The sequence below is a fragment of the Penicillium citrinum genome, assembly GCF_028827155.1.
Source record: "Penicillium citrinum strain IBT 23319 chromosome Unknown utg000002l:1.0-3833315.0:1.0-3834789.0, whole genome shotgun sequence".
NCBI classification, from domain to species: Eukaryota; Fungi; Ascomycota; class Eurotiomycetes; order Eurotiales; family Aspergillaceae; genus Penicillium; species Penicillium citrinum.
In genome coordinates this window covers 1,728,602-1,743,817 of record NW_026622687.1, presented here as the reverse complement: position 1 = coordinate 1,743,817, position 15,216 = coordinate 1,728,602, and the positions used below count along the sequence as shown (strand labels likewise).

The 15,216-nt window shown below is 45.8% G+C and overlaps 7 protein-coding genes across 7 annotated transcripts; 3 read left to right on the top strand and 4 right to left on the bottom strand.

The window, feature by feature from the left end:
* Window positions 1–92: 92 nt before the first annotated feature.
* On the bottom strand, window positions 93–1,754 carry ergS (the record flags this gene model as incomplete). Its single annotated transcript, XM_056641384.1, has 1 exon — window positions 93–1,754. One exon carries the CDS (start codon window positions 1,752–1,754, stop codon window positions 93–95), a length of 1,662 nt encoding a protein of 553 aa, XP_056503878.1.
* Window positions 1,755–4,762: 3,008 nt separating this feature from the next.
* N7469_002463 (valyl-trna synthetase) lies at window positions 4,763–5,109 on the top strand (the record flags this gene model as incomplete). Its single annotated transcript, XM_056641383.1, has 3 exons — window positions 4,763–4,793; window positions 4,847–4,996; window positions 5,051–5,109. The coding sequence occupies 3 exons, from the start codon at window positions 4,763–4,765 to the stop codon at window positions 5,107–5,109; spliced, it is 240 nt and encodes a 79-aa protein (XP_056503877.1).
* Window positions 5,110–5,246: 137 nt separating this feature from the next.
* On the bottom strand, window positions 5,247–6,185 carry N7469_002462 (class I SAM-dependent methyltransferase; the record flags this gene model as incomplete). The annotated part of the gene is made up of 2 exons (XM_056641382.1): window positions 5,247–5,878; window positions 5,945–6,185. 2 exons carry the CDS (start codon window positions 6,183–6,185, stop codon window positions 5,247–5,249), a joined length of 873 nt encoding a protein of 290 aa, XP_056503876.1.
* Window positions 6,186–6,983: 798 nt separating this feature from the next.
* N7469_002461 (uncharacterized protein) lies at window positions 6,984–7,529 on the bottom strand (the record flags this gene model as incomplete). The annotated part of the gene is made up of 1 exon (XM_056641381.1): window positions 6,984–7,529. One exon carries the CDS (start codon window positions 7,527–7,529, stop codon window positions 6,984–6,986), a length of 546 nt encoding a protein of 181 aa, XP_056503875.1.
* Window positions 7,530–9,241: 1,712 nt separating this feature from the next.
* Window positions 9,242–9,721, bottom strand: N7469_002460 (uncharacterized protein; the record flags this gene model as incomplete). Its single annotated transcript, XM_056641380.1, has 1 exon — window positions 9,242–9,721. The coding sequence occupies one exon, from the start codon at window positions 9,719–9,721 to the stop codon at window positions 9,242–9,244; it is 480 nt and encodes a 159-aa protein (XP_056503874.1).
* A 1,317-nt stretch (window positions 9,722–11,038) lies between these two features.
* N7469_002459 (uncharacterized protein) lies at window positions 11,039–11,717 on the top strand (the record flags this gene model as incomplete). Its single annotated transcript, XM_056641379.1, has 2 exons — window positions 11,039–11,180; window positions 11,230–11,717. 2 exons carry the CDS (start codon window positions 11,039–11,041, stop codon window positions 11,715–11,717), a joined length of 630 nt encoding a protein of 209 aa, XP_056503873.1.
* Window positions 11,718–13,395: 1,678 nt separating this feature from the next.
* Window positions 13,396–14,844, top strand: N7469_002458 (uncharacterized protein; the record flags this gene model as incomplete). Its single annotated transcript, XM_056641378.1, has 4 exons — window positions 13,396–14,095; window positions 14,149–14,502; window positions 14,597–14,752; window positions 14,810–14,844. 4 exons carry the CDS (start codon window positions 13,396–13,398, stop codon window positions 14,842–14,844), a joined length of 1,245 nt encoding a protein of 414 aa, XP_056503872.1.
* Window positions 14,845–15,216: the final 372 nt, after the last annotated feature.

Genomic DNA, 15,216 nt, shown 5'->3' with positions numbered 1-15,216 from the left:
CTTAGTAGAAACCGGATCCTACTTTGTTGCACAGAGTGGGATTTATTGGAAGGAATGTTACATGAACTTCAGACCTTCAACGTTTGACCCTATCATTGTTCCTTGTTTTCTTCCGCGGCGTCTGAAGAAGAAGGGTTTTTGGTTGGTTGTTTCGAGTGAGATTTTCGTGTAGAAACCCTCTCACAAAGATCTTTCCAAATAACCTTTCGCAAACTGATATTCGCCATATGCATCATAGCAACCAGGTGTCGTGGACTAGGTACACCTTTTGGAAAAACAAGGTATAATCCCGAATCTTGTTCGGGGTCCGGTCGAAATTTATCATGATATGCTTTTTTCCCGTGAAGTGGGAGCCGTTGAAAGGCATGTCCGTATAAATCGCGGGTTAGAGACGTAAGTAGTGACAAAGGCATTCCGGTAATATCTTCACGTTGTAGTTCATGAACGGGCTCAAAACCTAGTCCAAGGTACGAGACGTTGGCACGGTGTAAGAAGGACATTGCGGCGATGATGAGTAGATCGCTTATTCCTTTTGGACTTCCTGGGGCTGCGATGTATGGATCAATGTGGTAACCACCACAGCCTAGACGGCGGAGTGCCGCGAATCCATTTATTTGGCCTTCTCGATCACGACTGTAGACGAATGTCATTAGAGATGGTAAGGCGAATGGGTCGTAGACCGTTATGAAGGCTTGTGGATTTGTGGAGTCATTTCGTTCGGCGCGCCAGGCTTCATATACGGCGATTAAATCACCTTCTAGGTCTGTGTCATTGCCATGAATGGCGGGAGAGTATAGACCGAGTGTGATGCCGCCTTTATCTGGGTGAAGTAGTTGTCTGTTTTGAACGAGGATTCGTTTCCCACTTTGTTCGTGGAGAACTTCGTTGGTTTGTGGGTTTAGGACGCGTTCTGTGCCGAATCGAATTGTTGTCCATGATTGTGGTCGCGCGTGTTCGCGAACAAAGGTTTCGCTGGCGCCCATGAAGGCAATTCCTAGATGATGCTTTGATCGATATGCGCTGAATTCATCTAAAAATTCGGAGATCATGTCTGGATCGCAGAGTGGGTCTCCGCCGACTATTGCCACTTTATTTTGTACTTTAAATGATAGAGCGGCTGTTCGTGCTTTGTTCACGAAGAATCGATAGCTGTGGTCGAGAATGCCCATGTGCGCTACGCGCCCATATGCTGCGGCTAAGCGCTGGATTGCTGTTATTGTTGAGAAATCGTTCAGAGAGAAGACGTTGCCTTGGGGATTACTGGTTTGGGTTGTATGGAGGGGCTTGGTATTGAGACATGGTTGGCTTGCTGCCGTGCGTAGTGGCGGAATTGTGTGTTCTTGACTGAGTCGTTCATCGAGGCTTGTTGGGGGTGTACTTTCGACCCCTGTGAGGGTTCGACTGCTACTGCTCACGGAGCTGGCACAGGAGGGGGCTGTCAAGGTATCGCCGAAGCAGTGATTAAGATGATCAACGACCGAGAAGCTGTCAACATGTAGTCTGTCGTCGCGATTGGGTGTTGTATAGAGCTGATTGATCAGTGCATCCCCCAATTCATTCACGAGTAGGGACTTTTTGGGCTTTGGGCCAAATGGTTCGATGGTGGTGTTGGATGGTTTCCGACCCCTTCTAGCTCGTTTCTTCTTCTCGGATCGTTGAATTGAGTTGTCCGTGTCCTTTGCAGCGGTGACCAAGATAGGTGGTACAGTGGTAGGGCTTGCAGCAGCAGATACTTGGTCCTGGCCCAAGGACATGATTGCGCGGACCTGTCGTGGGCAATGACAGGAGCACTGGAGCAGCGATCAGTATGCAAGAGTAGAACAGAGGGAATGAAGGAGTACAATGTAAAGGGAGGAAGTGAAAGAGGAGGAATAGAGAAGATGTTAAGTTCACCACATGAACCGATTGATTCCCTTGCACCTTCGCACTTTCTCGAAGATGAGAAGTGACCCAAGGGAACTAGACTAGGCAACGTAATATTGCATCACATTTGACTTTCTATTATTTCTTTCCATTTGTTGTTTGGGATTGGCGCTGCGCCCCGCTGTCAACCGGTGGATCTTTGGGGTGTTCCATGGGAGCTGGTCTATGGATACGTATAACTTCCACATACTTCTACTTAAAAGCATCTATTATAGTTATATCTTACGTAGCACTTTCTAGTACTGGAGATAGAATATTCACCCTGAATTAAGAAGCAGATGAATTCTAGTATATCATTAAAGTATACTGTTAAAATCAATTCACGATATCTAATAGTACATAGTAATACTATTGTAAAATGAATGTTGGTGCCTTCAAATTGCAGGGCTGCTTTTAACGTTTAGACAAGCCTCGACGCCCCACTTCGCGCCCGGCTTGATTGAATTTGGATGAATCAGATGGGTTTGATGAATTTGGATGCCTGGAATGTCCGCGGACACCGAGGGAGTAGTTTAGTTATTCTATGATCATCATCTCTATTTTTATAAATGACATATGTACGTAGTATTATGGACTATCAAGTCCGAATATATGGAAAATTGTAGAATGGTATCAATAATCCTACTATAGGTACCCGGCTTAAAGATCTGTACCAAAGTATCGACAGCCTCAATTTAAAGATCAATCTAGATCTAAACTTACTCTTAAACACGGTCGGCTATTTCACCTCCAAAAAAAAAAACTCAATGGAAATTAATCAGGCAGACCATCATCCTCAAATCCAATCGGGCAGCCCGATCGCGAGTCTCAACTCTTAGGTACAATACAATATGCACTCATACTTCGGAGTATCCGCAGTATTCAGGGTCTTGTCTCGGGCTCACGGACTCCGATCTTTGGTCGCTGCCTAATATCGGCGGGAATTCCCCCCCAAAAGAGAATAGATAGGTGGATACATTAACTCTCAAGACCCTAGATGTAGGGCTGGCGTGAGGAAATTGAACTTTCTCGGAATGATCTCGGAACGGAAGTCCTAGCTAACCATCTGGAGAGAGGACCAGAATAAGGGGAATATAAGAAGGAAAGTGTATATTATGTACTCTAGATACGAAGATGATGGGCGAATGTGTGAAACATTCTTCTGTCAAGTATCAAAGTATTGCCGCTCCGTTGTACAATGTGTAACCTTGTAGATGTCATGGCCAATGGTAGTCGAGAGGATGCAGGGATGGAATGTGAGACTCTGACTGTGACAACTTGAGAGATTTTTTAAGCGAGTAAGATGGGCTGACTTTTTTCTTTTTTCTTTTTTTATCTCTAGTAGAATATTCTAGTTATCCATAGCCTTGTAAAGGCGAGACCAGCAATAAAGCGGACGCAACCGTGAATCTTAAATTCACACGCCGATCAAACTTATACGAGACGCCAACTCTACTAGAGTTGGCGTCTCTAACAATATCCAATCTCAGTAGTACTGAGATTGGATATTGTATGATGTGGCAATGAATGATCCGAGCGCCATAAGTCCCCAGATTTTATAATTCCGAGAAGACCAAATGGCTGAACTAGAAATAGCATGTTTTGTTTTTTTTTTACGTGTCCCTGATTAAGCCAGGACTAGCAGTAAATCACTTTGCACCTTATGATGGAAATAAGACCTAATTATAGCATACCGCAAATTGAATTTCCGAGATTTGCTGCTGATTTCAGGGATTTATATCTAGGCACCAAGTGTAGGGCCTTCTAGATTTACAAAAAATATTCATATCGCATTTTTTACCATTCTCCTGTACTCAAACTCAAGCTAGACAGGATGTGACCTTGATCAAGTAATACTGGCCCTATGAACTATTGTCTATTGTCAAACCTATCCATTCTTGTTTTAATAGTTGCTGGAGCTCGTACCAGAACTATCATCGATATGATATCGATTTTGATTCCGCAGGGCATGAATAAAGTCTATTTACGGAGGCGAACCCTTTATCAACATCGGCATATGTATTTTGGCTCTCGAAAATCTATTGCGAATTAGATAAGATATACGAAAATCTTGTATAGAGCCAGTATTATCTTAATGATAACCACTGAATGTCCCATGCTGCAAGAAAGTGTTGTTTTCTATCGTCGTTCCAAGGTTATTCCAGACTGGGAGTAGATTGCATATCAGTAGAAAGTGACTATTATTGCGGATAGAAGCTTGGAAGAAAGAAGCATTGCAGGCCCGTCTTAATCTGCCTTGTAACCAAACACTGATCGAGTCTTTATGTGACTATTATTTGTTGCTGTTTATGGCTTTTGTGAGTAGGAGCCCGGCTGTATCTGAATACTGAGATACCAAGGAAGATAATGTCCAACAGCTGTGAAAGCGGCAATGAAATTAGGAAAATAAAATAGAAATGAAACAGGAAAAAAAGAAATAGTTAAAATGGTTCTGAAAATATTTTTTTATAATCGAAATTTTGTGGTTTATCTTTCCTATCGCAGGAAGGCCAATCCTCGACCCTATCGGCGATAAAAATGTGGACTCATTACAATGAGTCCACATTCGACTGGTACATGTGTACAAATTTGACTTACCAAAGTATCTTGAATAGATGGATATTGATTGCTGATATACTCCTCTTTGTGTCGTCAATCGGCACAACCTTCTAGATACAGAAAGATGCAGCTATCGCGGTTCCCGCCGAAATCCGTACTGCTCAATTCAGGTTTTTTGAATGGCGTCACTATTGAAACATCAGGAAAACGTATACTGAGAAAAAAAAATTATCTAATAAAAGACTGTCCTCTAGACTGCTGCTACTATCAGCTATATCCAGCTCCGATATCTTTTCTCACGATGGCTCAGAACTCTGCATCTCATAATCCAAGTATATTCCTGCATCTTTCACGTGTTACCATTGGAATACTAAATTTCCAACAGTTGGTCTTTCTGTTGGTAACCTGACGGAGCCTCCACCACCCGTTGATGAGGATACGAAGGCCAAAATCTCCGAGGCCGTAGAAAAAGATCCGACGGGTGAGGGCCGAGGGGGACCTGGTGAAGATGACTTGAAAAAGTCGGACGAGGCCTGTACATGAATCCATGATTGAATCAAAGTCTGACAATTACTGACGAGAATACCAGTGGATATCGAACGAGAGCGCGCTGAGACTGCAACGATGTTCGCTCGTACAAACCATTGATCATTTTGAACCATCGATTCTTGTCATTTAATCGAACTTTACTTTTATTCTATCTTTTTGTTCCCATTAATTTCACATAATAGTAGCTCTGCATTGAAAGGCATTTGGAAAATTCTTGAAACACCCATCTTACACAATCAAACGAAACTAGCGACCCAAACATCCATAGACCTCACCCCTTTCCTACCCCCTTCAACAGAATTCAAGCTTGCTTCACAGGCATCCCGTGCCGCGAAAATCACTGCTTGTTCCCTCTCATCACTTACCTTCTCTGTTACCTCCTTCTCAAAAGCAGAGGAAAGGCAAGCAGAGACCTCCCAGTTTCCGTCTAACAGGCCCTCTTCACCTTGCACAAGAGTCTCCTTCTCCAACTGCCACCCTGCAGCCAGGGCAAGCTCCGTAAGCCGCTTTGGGCTCAACACCGTGCGGATATTTGACTCGCTGTTGGGTTTACGGCACTCCAGGGAGGCCTGGGCGAGCGCAGCTAGTACGTGAGGCTGAGCAGAAGGGCATGTCGCTACTAATGACCACTCGGCAAGGAGAAGACGCTTGCTGTGCTGCTTGAGTGCTCGGAAGGTGGAAAGGATGAGAGAAGGGGAGGCGAAGTACCATAAAGAGTGGGCGAGAACTGTTGCGTCGAAGATTTTATCCTCAGTAGAAGGGAGTGAGGACAGGTAGTCCAAGGGGGACTGTTGGACCCATGTAATTCTTTCACCTAGTGAGCCTTCTGAGATATGACTCTGTGCTTGACCGAGGGTATATGGAGCGCCTGTAGCAATTTCTCAGTATTGCCATGGAATAGAATTTGCAGTATAATAAGAGCGAGAGAACGAACCATAATCTAAGTCGGCTGGATCGACAGCTACAACTCTGCCCTGCTCGCTGACAGCAGAAGCAAGGACAGCTGTGCAGTCACCCTGTCCACATCCCAGTTCCAATACCTTAGAGCCGGATGAAATATCCCATTGCTTCAGAAGGACTAGGCGATGCAAGGTCTGAGATTCCTGGACTTTGAAGTAGATGGGGTCGTGGAGAGAGAGACCGGCGATCGAGGCAGCGTCGAGTTGAGGAGACATGTTGGAGATGAAACAAAGCTATAGAATTGGGGAGTTGGGGATGGGAAGATCTTATAGTGTCAGCATGATTGATATGATGATGCCAAGTCTTTTTCTTCCACCCTTGCAGCCTATACCTCGTGAACGATTCGACTTCTTTGTTTTGGTATTCGATCACGATTTTCTGATTGAGAATGACCCCGCATTTTATAGATCAAACCTGCGGGGCAACTCGATCAATTCAACACTTAACGATTACAAGATATTACAACTTATGACTCATTCCAAGCTTGTAAGGAAGCCTGAGACTCTTCTAGTTGTTCATTGTCTTGTCTACTACAAAGTACACACAAGATGTTCATTCTATTCACGTAAAAACGGCGCTGAGTACGCTCATTCCCTCCTTCTCATCAACTCAAACCCAAACCTGGGAACTATATCAATCTGCATAAAGCTAATATGACAGGCTACACGCTGGCACCTCATCTCCACCACTAGAGTATCTGATTCAGTAGGACAGGCAAACTCCTTCGTTGTACTGTTCGGCTTGGATGTGAGATCAAGCACGCCGAGGAGCTCTCCACGCACGGGGAGAGTCGAAGAAGATATGTTGTCATAGTCGAGCTCTTCCATAGAAGCGCGCTGTTTGGCTGAGGGCACGAGCAACTGCCAGATCTCAACTTCTGTAACGTCTCCTTTGGTCTCGAGGTCTTTGACGCGAGCGGAGAGCTCGGGTGGTGGTCGCCAGGAGATCGCGCATGTTCTGGCGCCGGTGGAGGGGATGGGAAATCGCATAATTGTCGAATCCTTTCTTTTGAATTAGCTGCTGCAAAACATTGCTATGGAGTAGAGTTTAGATAACGATAATGAAACAATTCGCGATATACGGACCTCGACGGTAATGTAGACCTGCACACCCTGACCCCAGACGGCATCCTTTAACCTGTGACTTACTCTTGCGATTCTATCCGGCCAGGCGTATTGATAGACCCGGGGAGGCGGCATAAACTCCGGTAGTCTATCTAATCCTATTCTGGAATCGCCAGACGGAAGGGCCTTGAGTTCAGAGTCAGATAAAGGATACCCGTGGTACTTTGACAATGTAGCGGGGAGAAGAGCGACATTCACAGCCGATAGTAGGGCGAGCGCGAAGGATAGGTAGAGAATGGCCTTGGATAGCTGGGAGGGCTTAGGCTGTTCGATATCGCTGAAATTGCTCGAGGATTTCAACAAAAGCGCAGATTGGTCGTCCTCGTCGTCATCAGAGGGGCGCTTCTCAAGATTCATGTCGAAGTCCTCGCCATTATCTTGCAGTGAAACGGGAGCATAATGGGAAGAATCAGGCTTTTGTTTGGAAGAAGACATGTCGAGGAGTGAGTTGGCAGCACGAAGAGAGATAGCTAGAATGTGAGAGTGGAAGTTTGAACCGCGGGTGATGGCTAATACCGTTAAACCCTAGGAATAGACGATGGAGAAGACTGCATGATGCTTGGGACGCCTTATTGTTCACTGCGCCGTAGATCAATACTGGTATTAGGGTTACAGTGCATCGGGAATTCAGATCCTTTTGCATGGTCCACATTGAGGCAAACATCTGTACATATGTGATTGACATTGCAGGAAAGTCGCCGTATTTCTGTTGCATGATACCATATGATATCAATTAAGTCTACTAACATCATACCGAGGTCTATCGGTAGCCACTCTCTGGAAAGAGAGTTCAACCGTATGTCCATATTTCATTCTGGCTTCGCTCTCTGTGCCATTCTATGTACACTCGATCTTTGTCCAATATGCCCTGCCTCTTCGCAACAATTATCTCCCTATTTGCTTTCAGTATTGAAATCCACCTAACCTTCGCCGCACATGCCGGATTCCACGTTCAATTTCCATGGGCGAGCCGTGGCCCGAATCTAGAAACCAGACCAGGTCTAATTGATTACAACCCTTTTTGCGGTACGTTCTTCTCTGCGCCCGGTATAGTATAAGTATCATTCTGAGAAATGGAAGGAGAAATAATACATAATCCTCAACAATATCCCCGTCGCTCACGCAGTTTTCTCTCATTTTCCGGTCATCCCGGGGACCTTGTAACGGCCTTATATACGCGAAAAAGAGTCCCAAGGCAGAGAGATGATTTCAACCATATTATCCTACAGGATGTGCCCATTCAATCTTCGGGACAGCTTTGTGTGAATGTCACGATACCATTTGAGACTAAGCTTGATGAAATGGGGGTCATTTATTTTGAGGCGAGGGATCCCATTACGGGAAATGTGGAATACTATGTTAGTTGATCCGCTTTGCGAGTATTAGAGCTGATTTCTGATGTCAAGTTAGTGTTCTGATGTTAGGATGGCTGATATGAAGGCCCTTCCAGAGGAGCATCCGGCTATGTGTGCGGCTAAGAACGAGACGCTTATTCCTATGCCAGATGAGTATTTATGAGTGCAGGCTGGTGAGATAATGTTGGGGCTTGCTCCTGAACGCATTTGGGCTTCCTCGCCCATGTTGGCTCAGAGTCTCTGGAAGCGACTGTTTATTATTAGCTTTCAATTAGAATAAATTGGTCCTACTATGCCTTTCTACTCGTTTCCAGTTTCCATCAAGTACTGCCTGATTTTTGTCATGCTTAGATTTCACCAAATGTCCAATTATCATCATCGATAGAAACTCTCATATGTGACTTATACTGCTCTGGGAATGAGCAGAAATATGTGGAAAGAATAGTAGTGTAATTAAGTAAGATCGCTCAAAAAGGCGTCATGGAAGACACGAATCGAGCCTTGGTCGATAGTCTCTGGGGAAATGTACAAGGCAGACAGAGCACGCAGGTAGACTACGCATAATACAAGACCGGCGAAAAATTCCTAGGACTTAGACCCGTTATATTGCTTGATATACAATGCTAAATACATGCATTTAGCTATATAGCAAACGTAGGGAATGAAAATTCACTCGAAGGCAGCACCGTGTTGATCAATTGCGAAGCTCACCTGTAGAGCATACTAAAGACGTTTTCCCTTGTAAAAAGCTCGTCTGTGATGAAACTTGAGTTATACAAGAGACAATTGCGTCTAGGCTGCGATCTCGTCGGCATCAACGTTGTAGGTATGGCGTTTCTCGAGGGCCTCATCGGCACCAGGTCCATAGCTGTGGCGTTTCTCAAGAACTTCATCAGCGCCGGGTCCGTAAGAATGGCGCTTCTCAAGGACTTCGTCAGCACCGGGCCCATAGGAATGGCGCTTCTCTAAGGCCTCATCCGCACCAGGGCCGTACGAGTGGCGTTTCTCGAGTGCTTCGTCCGCGCCGGGCCCATAGGAATGGCGCTTCTCTAGGGCCTCATCAGCACCTGGGCCATAGCTATGCCGTTTCTCAAGCTCATCGGCACCAGGACCGTAGGAGTGACGCTTCTCCATTGCTCCAGAGACATGAACATGGTTCACTGAATCCTCGGCACGGCGAGCCAGATCAGAGATAGGGACCACCGCGGTCAAGACCGGGAGGATATTGAGACCGAGGCTAGCGAGGCTTAGAAAAGTGATACCGAAACGCATTTTGCAGAATTGGAAGTTACTTCGTAGTACTTCAAGAATGTTTGGCAAGATGAAGAATAATACTTAGGCTGGAATTTTTTAGTTACTCGCTATGTTCCCAGGAATTTATATACTGTATAGCAGCTTGGAGTAATTACTGAGCTCTCAGCAGCACTGTCTCAAAGTGCATATATTACGTATAATTGTAATCCTGGAATGTGTAGTATGATGTGATTGTGAGCCGCAACAGTTACGTTTCTTTCAGAGGGATTGGAGTTATTTGTTCTACACGTAGTTGGATTCACGATGCATATGATATGGTGCGTTTCGCCATCTTTGCTGGCCAATGAGGATCGAGGAGGAAGGCGTGATGGAATGCCTGGATGATGTAGAGAATTGGTATACTGCATTGTAGATCACGAAAACGTCCATAATGAAGACTGAAGGCTGGCGCGACGTGTTTCCTAAAGTAGTATCTTGCATATTATCTAGACTGCCTGGCCAGGTAGGTTGTGACATCCTAGCGTAATGACCGACAGTACTAAAAGACTAACAATATCGAAGATTTGATTGTGGCTGCTTATTGACAGGAGTACAAATGCTTCACAATTGCCATACATAGACCTAGATATGGACTGGAGCCGGGTGTTCCGAAAATCTATAGGCAGGCATTGTACGGCGTAGATCACGTATGCATGCATCGTGAAGATCAAAGGCTGGTGTAATGGGTGGCCTGAACTATGCGGAGTATTGTATACTGTACTATAGTGTAGATCATGAGTGTACATACATAGTCCTATTGTACAGTACTTGTGCATGTCTCGCATCGGGCCGAGTGAAAGTGGAGCGTGCAGGGCTCGTGCTGAAATAAGCTTAGCTTTCCCTACAAGTTCTTGAGTTCTATTTCATCTTATCCAACTGTTTGGCCCCAATTCTTGGAAGATGCATATCAGGCAACCCATCACCTCAACTTCCCGGATCACTTTGGACCAGCAAACAAGGCAATAGAGAATGGCAGTGCAGAAAGTAATCATTAATAGCCATTTTTTACAATAAGCAGGGTAGCACTATCTGTGGGTCTTGAAACTGGTTTGCATCTGATGGTCTGTTTACGGGCACACTACAATGATTGACGTAGCACCTCGGGTATGCCAAATAGGGTATCTCGATATTTGCCTCTTCTCCTTATCTCCCCTCTTCGGTTCCCTCGCATTTGCCCATCTAAACCAAAGCAAATACTACTATCCGGATTTTCTAAACACGATTTGCTCACCCTTAATGACATAGAAAACCAATCCGCCGTCTGCAAATTTCTCCGCATCACACTCACAACGAAGAATGATGTTTCCCAAGTCTTTGACTGCCCATCTGCGCGGCCTTTACCTCGGGTTGGCCGTGGTGCTAGGCATATGCCTCGTACTGAACTTGGGCGCCCTCATATTCTCACTCCGTATTTTAACGCGCGGAAATCGGGAATATAGTATGTCCCGTTATCCTATCTTACCTAGCCCAATGCTAACACATACTAGCCTATCTCGCTGGTGACCGGCCTCGTGAACTCCCCTTGAAGGTCCGCAATATACAATATGCTTTCCACGATGACCCTTCCCACTATGGAATGGAGGGAATGAATGCTACAGCGGAATGGAATGCGATTCGGCCTCCTGGGAAGGGCTTTGTCTTTCTAGGGGAGGATTATTTCCCTTTCAGTGTCTCAATGTGGCACCAGCTGCACTGCCTGAACCATATACGCGCAATGTTTGTCAATGGGGACGACGGGTCGGACCACACGGCACACTGCTTCCATTACATACGACAGGGTATTCTCTGTGCTGCGGACACAACCATAGAGCCAGGTGGCCTGATTACGGACCCGGAGACTGGAAATAAAGTCGCCGGGGGCGCAGGGACTGTACATACTTGTCGAGACTGGAAGCAGGTGTACGACTGGATGGGGAGTGAGCATGAAGGGTGGACACCAGATGAATATCAAAGGCATAAGGAGGCTACAAGTTAACATAGTTGATACTATATTGAAATCAATACCAAATAAGAGGGCCATATGATAGACTCCGTACCATGGAGCGAGATAGTCATTTAATGGATTGATATGGCAGAGTAGGTATTCACTACGGCTTAGGGGTTAGTTCAGCAAGGCTTTTACAATCCACACTCTGGATTTTTTTTTTTGGTCTTAGTGATTATGCAGTCCTCATTACTAGCTAGTATATCGATAGCACAACGGCCAACTCTCCGTATCAAAAACCTGTCTCGGCGTCATGGGTACACTATGGACGTCGAAAGGCATCTGATGATCTGCATGCGCACCAAGACTATAGCGTGGATCACTCATATTATGCGGGGTCGTCGGCATACCAGAAAAGGCATCGAAGTTAGATGGATGACGACGCTGCCACTGTATAACTTATGTCATTAATGTTGCAGTGCATGAAGAAAAAACATGGGGGCCGTACCTCATTCCACAACCGGTCGAGCTGCGCATGATGCAGCCAAAAGAGGGGGTCATTAGGCGTGAAGCTGATTGCCATTCCCTGGCAATCCTTCTTTGGCAGGATCTTCGGGCAATCTCCAGCCAAGTCGCCTCCAATGAAATTGTGTACGTGATTGTGCAGTAGTGCCATTGCGTACTGGAATCGAAAGAAGTCACCCTTGGTTTTCTCAGTCACATTACGCACGAATTCAGGGCCAAGCGTGCTATTCTGAGGCTGCTCATGGTCAAACCAGCCGGTAATGAGAGTCAAATTTCTTCGTAGTGAGTGTGGAATTGGCCATGAAAGCTTGAAGTTCCCAGTCGACAGGGAAAAAGCACCGGTGTTGACAATACAATCTGTCCCAGGGGAGGGATAACAGTCTCCCGTTCCACCTAGCCCATACACCGGTGAGTCCTCAAATACTGGCGAGCTGAATAGATCTGTATGATCGCGCGACCAATCCCAATATGGTGTCGGCCCATTGTATCCACAATTGCGGCGAAGGGTGGCATCGAATAGGTGTGTGAACCAGCGGTGCCATGGTAAAAAGTAGGCATTCCTATGCGCACTATGCTCCACAGATGCGTGTGAGTACGAGAAGTCATCGTACAGGCTTCTTTTCCCCTCTAGCACAGTCTTGTTCCTCGTCAAAGATAGTCGTTCGTGTCGTATGTTTGCTAAGCACTGATAGGTATGAATATCAAACTACCAACAGTCTTAGATGAAAAGAAAGAGGGCTTACTTTGACGGCTCCTATCCACTCAGATTTCTCCTCAGTTTTCAAGGTCCTCCATTCTTTGCGCGTTATCAACTTGCTACACTTTCTGTGTGCATGAGAGAGGTGGAAATGTGAGAAGACGAGGATGGTGAGTATATAGAGGAGCAAAGCCGAACGAGGCATCGCTGTCATTCGATTAGAAAGAGAATAGAAAAAGGTTCATAATGGTCTCGGGATTGAAAGACATCTTAAGCACCACATACTTGTAGCTTACTGTGCAGCATCTTGCTTATGATCGGCCACTACTATTGATGCAGCAAAACCCACGTACCTTAGATTGAACGAGACACGTTCAGTTTTAGCTAGTGACTCCAATAATGCCTCACTACTTCTATATAAATAGCTCGGTTTTCTGAACTTCCCTTGTGTTGTTCTCTTGTGCGTTCTAGAATAATATACACTGAGCTAGGCGTGGCTACGCAACGATGAGTTCCTCGACCTACCTCTCCCGTTCCCTTGCTCTCCTTCTCTTCATCGTGTCCCCTCTATACCTCGCCACACGTGGATCCACCTCGTTGTCTGACATCGCTTTTATCTTTTCTTCCCTTTCCGAGCGCGCAGAAGCCCTCTGCATTGAGCTGACATCCCAGCCCACCGTCCCCCCAATATCGACCTTCAATGAAACCTACATTCCACGAGATGTCCAAAGGAAGATATCCTCTCCGCTTCCCGATGGGCTCGCACACTCTATCAACTCTTTTGAGCAGTATCCTTTTATCGCCGAGCACATTCTTCAGCGCAAGCATTTGCGGTATTCCAAGCAGACCCCCGCACAGAGGAGTTTGAGCAACAAACTTGGCTATCCTGTACACTTTGAGAAATCTAGGAAGGGAGTCGAAGTAAATACTATGATTTCTGAAATGATCGTGCAGATTGCAAGGGATTATTACAACACAGGTCCACGGATACTGGAGGATAGTGAACAGGCAGACTTCGGCCTTGTAGACCTGACGTGGGGTCATCTTTCGCGAGACTGGGGCTCACAGGGCATAAAAGAGAGACAAGCCGTGTTTCCGCCTATTATGACTGAGCTTGAGCAACATTTTGGCGGAAATGAAAGCGGGAAGAAGGTTCTCGTACCTGGAAGCGCCCTGGGGAGACTGGCGAGCGACATCGCTGATCTCGGTGCGTCCCACCTCAATTTGCCCATGGTTGATGAATACAGTGTCTCATGTCAGATGCAGGATACGATGTCACAACTAACGAACTCGACTATGCCTCCATTCTGGCATACCATCTTTTAACGAACCACACGACCTCGCTGCATCAACACACTCTACAGCCCTTTGTAACCAAATGGACGCATCAGGCAAATCCATCCTCGCGTTACTCTGCTATAACAGTTCCGGACCACTGGCCAAACAAAGGCGTCAAGCTCATCGAGGGTGACTTCTTAGAAATGTTTCCCGAAGATGACCAGTTCGACGCCGTAGTTACGCTGTTCTTCATCGACATTTCTGATAACGTGATTGAATTCCTGAGTAATATACACCGACTGCTGAAGCCTGGTGGAGTATGGATCAACCTAGGGCGTAGGTTTCTCAAATTCTTTTGCCTTGGATCTTGGAATTTCCATTTGGTCTTTTGTGATTCCTTGTAAAGCTGATCTAATTTGAATATGTATAGCATTGAAATGGGGCACTCACACCGCTGTGCAGCTTTCCGCGGACGAAGTCCTTCATCTGGCAGACCTACTCGGGTTTGATGTAAATCATACCTCAAGAAAGAGCATCGACAGCACTTATAACGAGCAGCCGGAGACGTTGCTGAAGTTTACTTATGGTAAGCATTTGCTGTTTCGCCGTATGGGTCTCGGATGATGGCTAACATATCGGATAGTCACTCAATTCTGGTCGGCGACGAAGAGGGGATAATAGAAAAAATTAGGACATTGCATAAACGGATCTTCTAGATTGAGATTATTGTGCATAGTCCTGCGTGGCGCTCACAAAGGAAAACGATGACCATTTGAAGCTTGCAGAATACTAACTAATTGCTATAATTGAACACCAATCAATGTTTGCGTGGTGCGTGAAATAGTGGATCAGACCATATTGCTTTTACAAGAAACTGTATGTCTTGCAGATAACAATGCCCCGGGAAAAAATGTTGGATGATGATAGCGGGCCTCTATGAAGTCCGCTGCATTCCGCGCATCTATCCAGTATCAAACAACTACGAAAACTTGCCAATCCAAGGTCAATAGAAACAAACGCAACCCCAACACGAATCAAGGCTCCCGCACG